The sequence below is a fragment of the Parasteatoda tepidariorum genome, chromosome 9 (genome assembly GCF_982258835.1).
Source record: "Parasteatoda tepidariorum strain Cologne lab strain chromosome 9, Ptep-v5.0, whole genome shotgun sequence".
In the NCBI taxonomy this organism is placed as follows: Eukaryota; Metazoa; Arthropoda; class Arachnida; order Araneae; family Theridiidae; genus Parasteatoda; species Parasteatoda tepidariorum.
This window is the reverse complement of record NC_141763.1, coordinates 54,061,029-54,074,878: the sequence shown is the minus strand read 5'-3', so window position 1 is coordinate 54,074,878 and position 13,850 is coordinate 54,061,029. Positions and strand designations below refer to the sequence as shown.

The following is a 13,850-nucleotide window of genomic DNA, read 5'->3' as shown; positions in this document are numbered from 1 at the left end:
GGTTAATCGTCATAAGAATTAGGTTCAATACGATATAATGATGCCTTTTACATAACTAGTATTTTCGTTTATATTTTTATTGCTTGGTTGTTAAAATATATATTGAACAACTGATAAATATATTATTCCCAATAAATGCATACTTATGCATATTACTGATATAGAATCAATTGTGGAATGAATCAATTAAAAACTAAAGTTAAAAAAAGCAGATGCGTAACCGCATTCAATCAAAAACATAGTTTTATAAAACTTGACATTCATTAAATATAATATTCCATCCAAATTTCTTTACTAAATTAAATATAAATTAGCAGACAACTTAAAAAGAAACATCGTATTTTATAATTGAAAAAAGAAAGCGATATTGAATCAAAACAACGAAAAATCATGAAGGAAATTTCATTATTAATGAGTATTGCTTGGCATTCATTAAATATAATATTTTATCCAAATCTCTTTACTAAATTAAATATAAATTAGCAGACAATTTAAAAAGAAACATCATATTTTATAATTAAAAAAAGAAAGCGATATTGAATCAAAACAACGAAAAATCATGAAGGAAAGTTCAACATTAATGAGTATTACACTATTAATGAGCATTACACTATTCTTGTGCAAGTCAAGTTCCTTGTAAATTTGCCAAATTTAAGCATTAATCACTCCATTTAAATATTTTTTCATTGTCACCAAATTATTTTTTTAAGTAATTAATTTTCATTTTTCTCAGCTTATACTCAGCTTATACTAATGATAAAAACAGTCGAAACTTTAGATTGCACTTTAGAAAAATTCGTAGATTAATGTAATAAAAAAAGTTTATGGCTCATAATTCAAAATTTTCTCGTCCAGTATTAAATTAAATTATAAAAAATAATAAGTAATTATTGAAAATTAATTTTTGCATGAAATTATCTTTGGGTAAACGAGTTTCATAAGTGAATGCAATTTTTTTAAAGAAAGAATTCGCGATTAGTTTTAAAGATATGACCAAAAAAGCTAAAAGTTAAATTAACATTAAAGGGGCCAAACTCTTTAACGCTCTCCTGACTAAACTATTAGAACCACAATTTCCAGATTCCACCCCCCCCCCCTATTTTGAAGGTCAGAATCTAAAAATGTAGAAAAAATATATGTTTATTCAGAGAAAGTGGGCTTTTGTGCCTGATTTCTTAACTTAATTTATATTCAGTGATAATTAATAAGCATATTTGTAGTCACCCCCAGAAACCATAAAGATTGACTCTTAGTATGTGAAAATCTGATTATTAGAACGAAAGTTATTCAGGATGATATATTTTTTATTTTGCACACTGTACACGTATTTATTATCACGATGTGTTGCTAGGAAACATTATTATTTCCTGATAAATTGCCATATTTTGATAAAATAATTAATTTATAATAAATTTAGACTGCATTTAGTAAATTTCATATAACAATCATTAATTAGACTAACGATATTTAGATAACCATATTTCATGGATAAAGATAAAATGTGATAAAACTAATTATGTATTCATAAAATTTCATCTGTTGAATATAGTTACTTAGATAAATTGCTGAGAGTGATGAAATAAAAATTAGTTATAAGAAATCAAATTAATAAACATTTTATTACTACGAACACATTAAGAAATAAGACTTTAAACGTTACATTAAATCAACACTTTTAATATTATATTTTATGAATTACTGATTTATTTTATTTTTAGGTGTGGAGTTTAATTACAAATGATAACATTCTTGTTAAAGATTCAGATACAAGTACAGAGGATATCATATTTCGCATTACACTACAACCCCAGTTTGGTTACCTGCAACTTTCTACGAAGGAAGGACAGAAGATAACTCAATTCACACAAAGTAATGAAACTAACTTTTAAAAAATGTACCACAAAATTAATCACAAATATGTGGTCTACTTTTCCTAATTTTAACTTTGTAATGTTTTTTGGGAAAAGGGGGTGATATTTTAAATTCACATATTCATATTATATAAAATAAATACAGAGTGAAAATAACTGAAATAAAGATATATCACATAATATATTATATGATATACTGTTGAAATTGGTATCAAAGACTTAATCCAGATATCTTGTTGATGATTATAGTGAATATATTAAATAATAAACTATTTAAGGGGAAAAAATTTTAAATTAATATTTTGTTACGAGGGAATTTTAAATAATTAAAGGCAATAAAATAAAGTTTTACAAAAATTCTTAGTCTCTTCTAGTTAATACTAGATTTTTTTAAGTGGTTGCTAAGTAAAGATTCTGCCTCAGAAGAGATATACTCTAATATCGTAGAGTGACCCATTAATAAAAGTTAGGCATAAAATATTTTATTTTTAATTAAATATTGTATTCTTTAATTAAATATTTTATTTTTGATTAACTAAATTATTTTTAGGAGATATAAATGAATATAAAGTACTATACATTCTAAAAGACGATAATTATAAGTCAACGAAGGATGAATTCATATTTTCATTTGAAGATACCAAACCCAATAAAGTTTTCAATAACTTATTTACTCTGGAGTGGTCTCGTGTTTCATTCAAAATTTCATCTTTTAACGTCTCAGAAGTTGATGGTTTTCTGGAATTGCCTATAAAATGTTTAGGATATTGCTGGGTGAGTTCATTCATTTTTAGTGCTATAATTTTTACAGGGAAAAGTTTGTTTTTTAATAATCTAATTTTTTTTTCTGTTTTCTTTATAGGATACTTTAGCATTATGCAAAATCAAGGACAACTTGGCGAAGAGAGATAAAGATATTCTAATACACGTCTCAAATGAAGTATTTCGTTTTAATTATCATAAGCATGCAGAGTGAAACACACTGACCACCCTTCATGCTTATATTTAGAATCTTTGTCAAAAAGTTTAAATGTCAGCTAATATTTAAGATAGGAATAACTACAGAGAAAAACGGTGCAAAATACATGAAATCAGATTAATTGATTAATTATTAGAGAAAACAAAGGAGTTGAAAAGTGATTACTAGAAACAACTCCAAATTTCATCAGGTAACTAAACTGGTTTTGTTTTTTTACATTCCATTTCCATTCTAGTGATTTGACAGATTTCGAAAAAAGATTTTGTTTTTTCCTCACTTGCATATTAAGTTGCAACCACTAAATATTCTTTTTAAATTTCCTTTGTGACAAGGATTCTAAATAGACATATTAAGGGTAGTCAATATGAAACAGGTTGAATAATTATGTTTTTGTTTACTTTTTACACTATACAATGTAAAAACTTTTACTATAAAAATGAAATCCATTAATCTTCTTAACCGACTTGCGCTTAAAAAGATGCATGTTGGCCAAAAATAAAATCTACCACAATTTTTTTTAAAATATTTTTATGCATTCTCTTTAACGATGATTTAAAAATAAACAATTTTACCCTTTTGTGTTTAACAGTGTCTCCTTTGTTCTTTTTTTATGTTAGCCAAGTTTTCCTGTAATTGTCAAGATTGCTAAATGGATCACGTTCAGGCTGAACGCATAAGACAAAGACAATAGTTTCCTAAGTTATTTTTTATATATATATATATATATATATATATATATATATATATATATATATATATATATATATATATATATATATATATATATATATATATATATATATATATATATATATATATATACATAATTAAAATTTACACTTGTTTCAATTAGATTATTTATTAAAATTTAGATTTTTGCCAAATTACATCAATAAGTTAGCATAAATTAACCAAATTTGCAATACTTTTTAGGTTTACTTCGACGTAAGCAATAGCACAAAAAATTGCGTTTTTAAATTGGTCGATGACACTAACTTTGATGGTCTAAGGGAGTACACGATCGAATTACAGAGTTCTTCTTTAGTTGGCGAAATCAATGAGGCTGTGATTCAAGTTAATGATAAAGAAGACGGTAGGTATATACATTAAATATTTTACAATTAGTTTCCTGGTTCGTTTTTTGATTTTTTTCTATTGTAATTTTTAAACTTTTTTTCTTAACATTTGATTATAAAATTTAAATGTGAGAAAATTAGTTCGTTAACTATTTAGATATTGCAAAATGAACTTGGCGTTTTCATTTGTTAATATTTTAAATAATAATTACATTTTAATCATGATTTGAATATTCTGCTCTTGTGAATAAAAAAATTTAGCAATGTTTAATTTTTTTTATTATTGTATGGAAATCAGTCAGTCCTGAGTGATACGCAGGTGTTCTGTTATTCTGCTCTTAATATATGATTTTAAAATCATTGTCAAAAATTAAGACTCAAAACCTGCATAATCGATATTTCAAATAATTGTATTAGATAGGGGGACAAAACGTAATTAAAAATTGAACATTAAACTGAATTGATTGTTACATTATCGAAGTCAGTCAGTTCAATAAAGGGGTTAAAATCATCAAGCTTAAGATTGTTTGCTGCTGAAACCATCCTTTTAGATTTATCCAAAAGTAAATTAGTTTCTGCTTCTTTTAGTAAATCTCATGCACCCATTTACCTCGACTTTATATATTAACAGCAGTAATTGCAAACCGGTCTGCTTAGTTTGAAAAATATATTCACTTAAAATTCATCAATTTATATTACGTAAAAAAAGTAATATTTTTTAGCTTGCCTGCTTAATAAACTTACTATTTTTCCAAACTTTAGTCTACTTTTTTATTATTATTATTAATCTGTAAATATAAATTATTTCGTGTTTACATTTAAAATCTTAAAATATATCAAGGGGTTCGTTGCTAAGTATAAATCAGTAAGTGTGCATCTTACTAAAACTACTTATTTATTAAAACTAGACGATGCTTTCCAAATCAATTCCCGAAAAAAAATTGTTAGTTCAAATACATAATATACATACTGCATACTTTAAATACATTCATATTCGACAAAATTCTTAATTATGTGCGCATGCTACTTTAGTTTCATTTCTCTGTATGTACAGAGTGATAAAACCCTTAACGAACATATTTCATAAAACCCATACATTTTTAATGACAAATGTATGTTAAAACACGCTTTACAACCTCTGGATAACTTTTTTCATGTGTAGTAGTGTACTTTTTATAAAATAAATTCGAATATTTTGGTGCTTTAAACAAGCATAAATAACTACGGAAATATTTTGCGATATAAATTTTAACAATACTAGTTTAAATAAATAATGCTGTGTTCATAATGGTGTAAAAATATCGCAATATGCAAGCCAAATGCAAAATATAGAACTAATTTATTAATTACTTCTATACTTTCTTCATAATTTTGTTTTCTAGAACCTTCTTTGAGTTTTAAAGATGCTGTGTTTAAAGTTAATGAAAGTGAGCTTCAACTTCATGTTCCAGTTCAACGCAAAGGTAATGAATAAATTAATTATTTATTTATGTATGTATGTCAAATCTTAATGCTATTCAAGCATAAATATCATTGCAAAAACTATTCTTTCAAAATACTTGAAAGCTGCATACGCAAAAAAAATATCATTGCTTATTGTTTTGTAATTTTATGAGTTATGGATAGTATAATAAATTAATATTAAATTATTTCTTGCTAAATTGTAAATAAGAATGCAAATTTCTTTCAGCATTTTAAAATAATGGTAAAAACCAACCACAAAAAACACTAATAATGACCAAGCTATATATTTAAATATAAATATCAATGTATATACTATTATTTCAGGTGACCTTAGACAAGAAATCAGTTTAATGTGTGTTACTTCGGACATCACTGCTAGAGGAAACACTGAAGATGGGCTAGGATCTGGATCAGATTATATCAGTCGTTTCTCTAATTACAAATCTTTTATAACTTTCCCTGCTGGAATAACCACAGTTGATTGCATAGTAGAGGTTGCGTTTTATGATTATGGTTTTATATCATGTTATATTTAATTGTATTTATTTAACGGTCAGACCTTAAGTATGGTTATTAATTCTGATAAAACGATATACAACAAAAATTGATTTTTTTTTTCAGAATAAGCGTACCTTTCTCTAACGAATCTCAAGACATAACAGTCGCGATCGAGATAATATTCTTAGTATTGTTTAGTCTGGGGAAGAGTCATTAATTTGAGCTCCAAATATTAATTATACTTGAACATTTCGCCAAATCTCTGGATTATTTGGGCAAAATAAAAATACTTTTCACACATTTTTAAAAACTTTTTATCAAAAAGGAGTTCTTTGTAAAAAAATAAAACATGTCTTTAATAGTCAAATTTATTATTTTTAATTATGACCAGAAAATGTATAAAAAGTAAAGTTACTACATTTCACATCATTTTAAACTATTAATTCACTAAATTTCTATTATTAATGTTCAAAATTTGCAAATTTTTATTTTCAAATTAATTTGTGAAGGGAATTTTTTTATTACATATCCTATTCAAAATTTAATTTGTGAAGGGAATTTTTTTATTACATATCCTATTCAAAATTTAATTTGTAAATGGAAAATGGTTTAGTAAATGCAATTGTAAAAATGATTTTTAGCTGTTAAGCCTCACATTGCTTTAGATTTCAACACTTTTTGAGCATTTTGCATTATGCCCCAAGATTTTTAAAATATTTGACCTTTTTAACACTAGATTGCCTAAGGAAGTCATTTTGACTGCTTTTAATTTCAATTAGAAAAAACAATGATGCATATAATGACACAATTTCTTAGAATTTTGTGACTTTTTGTAGAACATATAATTTTTTTATTGTTAATATTTACTAATAGCTTGTTATATAACTGAAAATAATATAAAAAATTTTAAAAATTAATTTTAAACAAGTTTATTTACGCATTCACAATCCAGTCATTTTGACTGCTTTTGGGCAATGTAGGTATATACTAAATTTCCGTCTTTCTAGTGTTAAATTAAAGCAATAAATTTTATTTTTTAAGGAAATTTTCAAATATATTTTTAACTTTTAATACTAATCAAAAAATATACAATTTCGACTTCTGGTTATAAATGGTTATCAATTTCTCAATTAATCCTAATTTATTAAATCAATTCTTTTTATTAAAAATTTTAATGTCTTTTTTAGATTATTGATGACAATATAATGGAAAATAAAGAAGAATTTCTTCTTTCTTTGACCAATCCTCATCCTTTTGGCCAAATTAGAGGCAATAGCTCGGCACGAATCATAATCAATGGTCCTAATGATGGTAAATCAAAATTTTAATCTAATTCTTTGAGGTTATAATAATTTTTCATTACACTTAAAATGCCAGTGTATTTTAATAAATTCTTATATTTTGCTTTAAAAATCATTGATTTGTTAAAAAGAAATATTAAGAAGTATAAATTATTAGAAATTATAATTCTTTTAAATTATAAATTGCAATTTATATTCTAATACTGCGTTTGTTAAGCCAAATAATTTCAGTTTCAGAAGTATTTTTAAAGAAAGACTCGTCTGAATTTTTCTATGGTAAACATCTGCCTGTTATTGTCGTTAGGAAAGGAGTAGACCTTTCACAACGATGTATCATATCTGTTTCATCCGAACTTTTAACAAGTAAGGAAGGACGGTTGATTTCATCGAATCCTATTGAATTCTATCCTTTTGAAACCACTGTGGTAAGTAATATAATTTCTTTCTAGATTATAATAATTCAGAACCCCATCTGTTTATTTCAATGTACAGTTTCAATGTATTCTTAAGTTTACAACCCACGCTTGTGTTTGCTTAAATTTAAAATCCACATCTTACTTTAAAATTTGCAGTTCATCTTCAGTTTAAGAGGGAAAAACCTTATCTGTTTCGAAGGGTTCTTGATTAGTCTACTCTTCTAGATGGTTATGAAATAACACAGCAAGATTTTCAAAAAATAAAAAATAAACTTATTGCATTTTTTGTTAGTTTAGCCTTTTTAAGTTATTTTATTCAAATATTAAATTGATTTTCGTAAATATGTAAAAGTTACAACATAATATGTCAATCGCGCCGTGAGACTTACGACTCAATGTGACATGTATGAACAAGTTAACTTGTTCATTCAATTGATTAATGGATTTTCTTAGTCCTATCAATATATTTTTAGGATTCGTGATGGCTCAGGGTATAAAGAGTACTCCTTCCAAACCGGGTTTGAATCCCGGTGATGCCTGATAGATACGAATTCTGTATTCGTCTTTGACCGACCACAGTGCTGACGTAAAATATCCTCAGTAGTAGACGGATCATGCGTTAGAGTCCCCTTGCGGTCAGTCTAATCGTGGAATGTTTTCGTAGTTTTTCCTTTCATGTAACGCAAGTGCGGATAAGTTCCATCAAAAAGTCTTCCACGAAGACAAAATCTCCCAACACTTGATCCATGTGTTCCCTTGTCTTCTGGATTGAGTTCAAAATTACAAGGCTGTGGAGTTGAGCAATAGTAGTCGTAAACCCAAAAAATTGGGTCAGCTGTTCGACGACGATTATAAAAAAAATTTTAAAAATTTTTCAGTAGAGCACTGTAGTTTTTACTATTTTTTTATTTAAATAATTTGCTTAAATTATGTAGCAAAAAAGAATTAATGGTACATTTAATATAAATAGTTGATATTGTAACGTATTTAGCTGCAATAATTTTTAATGAAAAATGAAAAAGGTTTTGAGAATTAAAAATAAATGTAGGCCCTGCAGCCAAAGAACATACTAAAAATGAAGATGGCCGCAGAATTTCGGCTACTACTCTGAAAGCATTTGCGCTTGTATTTTATTTAGAATATCTTTGCTTTAAAAATAATTTCATATCATGTTTAATAAAATCGAGAGAAAATTGACAGAAAAAACATTCTTTTGATTACCCTTACTTAATTTTTAACATTACATGAATGTTCAAAGATTTTTTAATCGCAAATACGATGTAATCAAGTGATATTTTTGAATGTGTTTTACAGGTTCATAATATTAGTTTTAATTTTGAAGAAAATCAAACTAGGGAGAGACAGATCGGAATTTATTTAAATTCTCCTTCCGGTTGCGTCTTAGGAAATCCAAGAAACATCAATTTTACGATGATAAAAGAAAAGATAAGTATGGACACTTAAAAACATAATTAATTTTTCTTATAGAAAATGTTGTGCATTTAAAACAGCAACGACGTACATTTTGATTTACTACTGAGTAATTTAATTTATAAATTGTGTAATTAACAATTTAAAGCATTTTAACATTTGTAGGTACGTTAGATTTCATTTTTTCATTCCTATTAAAAAAATTTAAACCTTAAAACCCAATTTCAGGCTATCATTACGGAATGCAAATTTTTCATTCATTCAAATAATTTTTAAAATTGGGTTTTATATAAAGAAAGCTGAATTCGTTGGTGTGTGCGTGTAGTGGCATCAACTTAAGTTCTGAATTCGCTTGGTGCATAGGTCTTTTAAATTAAAAAATGTGTCCATAATTTTACTGTTATTGGAGAAAAAAAATATGAATTTTTTTTTCTTGAATTTTATAATTTCTCTTTTTTTCTTGCATTTTACTTACATAATTTCATAAAAATAAATGAAATAAGTAGTGGAATTCTAGGTAAAAAGTTCCAATTATCGTAAATAGTGTGATCCTTTCTTGGAACATTAGTGTTACGAATAACCCCTTTTGGGAAACACTGCATTAGATTAGATTACTATAACTGTTATTTTCAGTATAACATTTAATGCTTGCAAACATATCAAAATAAGAAATCATAAGAATATAACCCTATTCTATTTAATAATGAATCAAAATAAAAATTCATTGTGTAAAACGTTATAAAGCACATATTTTTGATAAAAAATCATATCATAATTCTAAACATTGAAATTATGGTTCAGTTTCAGTTTATACCAGAAATATTATTCAGCTTATACTCAAAATTTCAACAGGCCCTGCCTGCCATATTAGTTTATAAACTTTTTACCATAATGTAAAAGTTTCATTACCACAAAAAAAAAATTTTAAAAAGCCATTTTTATGAAGACATGAAATCACTAATTAATTTGTCAAAAAAAGTACTATTATCAGCAAATACATAGCTTTCAACATGCTTTTTCTTTTTTTTTTGTGCAAAATAGCCAACTTTCAAATGCGACTGATTAAATATTTATTATGACAGTTCAAATATTCCTGATTAAATATTTACTTGCCCGACCAAAATGTGTAAAAAATACATACCCAATCAGAATTTTTACATGGTCTTAGCATGCAAGGACAATGTAATTTTCGAGCCCTGGTTTACGTCATAGCAATTTTAGTTTGTACAATTGCATTCTCACAGAACAACATCCGTTATAAAGATCATCAAAATCATTCGAAAAGTAAACAATATTACTTATAATAGAATCTCTTAGAAAATAATTTTCATGGTTGAAAAAACTTTACTTGATTCAGTGATTCAGGGCTTATTTACAGTTTTTGTATCAAAAAATGTAATACTTGCATTTACATTTTAAGGACAATAAATCGTAACATACTTTATATTTTTTATATTTTTTAAGAATCACATTACGAAACCTCTAATTCTCTTTTCTCAAACCTATGTTATATTTCTTCTACTCAACAGTGTTGTTTTGCTTCTTAAAATATGGTTTAAAGTTTGAATCCATTCCTCAAAGCGTAGATATATATGAGTTTGAACTACCGGCCATAACATTTTAAAATGTAGTGATTTTTTTTCTTCTATTTTTATGGTTCACTACCCTTTTATTCAATAATAATAATTTAGTTTTTTAAATTTTAAGGCAAAAATGATCAAACTTTTCTTAATGAAATTCCAGTATTGGTTTGTAACTTAGTTATTCAAAAATTGATTCAAGTTATACTAGTTTAAAAATTCTCAAATTTAACACAATATATGCGATACCATGAAAATCTGAAATTCGTTTTGTGTAAGCTTCTTCTAGCTAATGTCATCATTCATATGGTTGCTTTTGACTGAATATCCAAAATTCAGTCATATTTTAGTCATCAGTTAATATCATAGTTTCGCTTATAGACCGGAAAATGTCGATATTCAACAGTGAATGTTGAATAAAATATAAGTTCAGTTCCATAATTTTTTTTCATAACAATACTTATACCATCAGTGCTTGATAAATATCAAAATTTGTTGATATAAGAGAGAAATGTTTCGAATATTAATTACTTCAAACCACGATTATATGAATATCGTCGAAACTATTACCACGATTATGAAAATATCGACATACACTGGAGTGTGTTGACATTAACTTATTTTTATCTAAATATTTTCAAATATTTACCAAAGAAACTATGAAATTGTTATCTAAATATTTTTAAATATTTACCAAAGAAACTATGAAATGACATTTAATGATGATAATGACATTTCTAGAAGAAGAAAAACTATAATTTGTGTTAATAAAATCGAAATATGCAGTCTTTAAATTATTCAATTTGGTCTGTTTGTTTTTTACAATTCATATGGTTACGGTTTACCGGAAATTTTGGTTTTCAAAGTTATAGTTTTTATCACCAACTATTTATTAAAAAATATAAAACTGGAAAGTAAATTAAACCGAATATTGAATGATTGATTATTACTACATGATAAATTTATAAAATTTTACCACATTTACGAAATTTTATCTCTTTTTTTAAAACCATGTTTCATTGTTAATTATACCAAAATTATTTCCGAAGAGCTTCGGTAAAAATTACCGAAACGCTTTCGGTGGTGTACCTATAATGCCAGTAACACAATAAATTTTTGTATATTTTATAAGTTCTGCATACACTTTTTTTCTTCGCGTGACATTCACAGATTTCGATCTTTCATATGCTCGATATGCATGATCTTTCATATTTCAGAAATATCACTATAAATAGTAGATTCCCAAGTTTTTAAATTTCTTACTGCATCAAAAAGCCCTAAAGATGCATAAAGTAAGATCTTCTGCTTTAAATAACTTAACTACACTTTTTGTTTGCGCAGAATCCATTGTTCAATTTAATATCAGCAAAGTTACTGTCAAAGAAACGGATCTATTCATTGATATCCCGATTACGAGGACTGGAGATACAAGTCAAAATTCATCAATGTATTGTGTTACTCGTGATGGCAGTGCTACTTCAAGAGAGGATTATGAAGAAAGATACGTCTCAAGGAGGACATCGATTATCCTATTTCTTCCTGACCAAAAGGTTAAGTTCTCAAGTGATAAGATGATAATGAAAACAATGTTATCCAAAAACTTTTAAAGCTGATAATAATCGTGAATAAATATTAAGTTCGAGTCTAGTTAAATCTTAGATATTAATCTATTAACTCGTGTATCGTTTTATAACTGTCAAATATGCCAGTCTCATATTCCATGTGTCCCGCAGTGGACTGATCGTTAAGACACGGTTCCCAGCAGATCACCGAAGTCAAGCATCACTGGCTGCGGTCAGTGTGTGGGTGGGTGACCACTTGGATCAGTCTGCGCAGGGACCGAGGGTGTGCGGCATTGGTCCTCGTTAAACTGTTCAACCGTAAAGTGCTCGACTTCGCGTGCAGGTCGTCGGGTTACCGAAGCGAGGGTGCAATCCCCTCTGCAGAGGATCAAAATTGTGATGGCATGTCTTCGGATCATCCTCAGGAATGTTTCCAAGACCGTCACCAATTGGGCAGCTCTAGTGCGACGTAAATAAACTACAACAACATATTCCATGCAAACTGAATACCAATTCTTCGTTAGAGACTAAAAGAAAATAAATAAAATAAATATTAATCAGTGCTGCAAAATCATACACAAAACTAAGTGGCATTTAGTGGTAATATCAACAACAAAAAAAACTTTAAACAGTTCCATTATATATATATATATATATATATATATATATATATATATATATATATATATATATATATATATATATATATATATATATATATATATATATATATATATATATATATATATATATACACAGAGAGAGAAAGAAGGATATTATTATTATTATCTTTATTTGTAGCTCTTCCCGGTGGCTTAATGTTATTAGATTAAGCAAAACAAAACCAAGTTTATGTATCAGAATAAATCGGAACCAGAGAACAATCGAAATCGGAGAGTTTCAGAGTAAATCAAGACTTCCATAATTAAATCATTTAAATACAAATAAAACCCATATGATGAGTTTCATTTGAGATAACTTTCTTGTAAATTCTGTTCAAAATTATAATAAAATAAATTAATCTAACATAAATGATAAAAATCCTCTACCTCTAACTAATTCATCCATTTTAAATAAATCACTGCAAGTAGAATATCGAATGTGAATAAGTATTCCTTATATTATATTAAACAAATTGTAGATTAAGGAGTTCCTATGATAGGAGTGGTTTAAAGTTTCAATGATGAAAAGTTAAGCGCTAAGAATAATTTAATTTTTCACATTTTTTTTTTAATTCTCATTAAGGGTTGAAATCAATCAACAAATCAGTTCTGTTCATTGAAGTAAAAAAATGCGTATTTATTTTTTTTTTTTTAATTTTAAGTATTGCTGAAATATTTCTTCGTCTTTTTCAGCTTTCATATTGCAGAATAAATCTATACGATGATGATATTTATGAAACTAAAGAATCGTTCCAAGCAGAGTTAAAACCAAATCCGAAAGATACTGCAACAGAAATCGGCGAAACTAAATTAGTACATGTTCATATAATTGATGAAGAAGATGGTTAGTAACACACTGGCACAACTTTCGATCATTATTTTTTAATTTATCTTTAATTATTATTTTTACCGTAATAAAAAATATTTTAATAACAATTAGTCTAAGAAATTTAACTTCATTTTCCAAAAAAATTATCGAAGTATCAGACTGGGTAAATTTCGACAAAAAC

The 13,850-nt window shown here is 26.6% G+C and overlaps 1 protein-coding gene across 1 annotated transcript in view; it reads left to right on the top strand.

The window, feature by feature from the left end:
- The window catches only part of LOC107444379 (extracellular matrix organizing protein FRAS1), a 97,385-nt gene that overhangs the window by 63,573 nt on the left and 19,962 nt on the right, over positions 1-13,850 (top strand). The window contains exons 42-52 of the mRNA XM_087151848.1: positions 1,719-1,869; positions 2,422-2,645; positions 2,734-2,811; positions 3,784-3,943; positions 5,309-5,389; positions 5,715-5,884; positions 7,076-7,199; positions 7,421-7,614; positions 8,920-9,055; positions 11,958-12,166; positions 13,534-13,684. Of these exons, the coding sequence (XP_087007974.1) occupies positions 1,719-1,869; positions 2,422-2,645; positions 2,734-2,811; positions 3,784-3,943; positions 5,309-5,389; positions 5,715-5,884; positions 7,076-7,199; positions 7,421-7,614; positions 8,920-9,055; positions 11,958-12,166; positions 13,534-13,684 (1,678 nt within the window). The remainder of the gene's footprint in view (positions 1-1,718; positions 1,870-2,421; positions 2,646-2,733; positions 2,812-3,783; positions 3,944-5,308; positions 5,390-5,714; positions 5,885-7,075; positions 7,200-7,420; positions 7,615-8,919; positions 9,056-11,957; positions 12,167-13,533; positions 13,685-13,850) is intronic.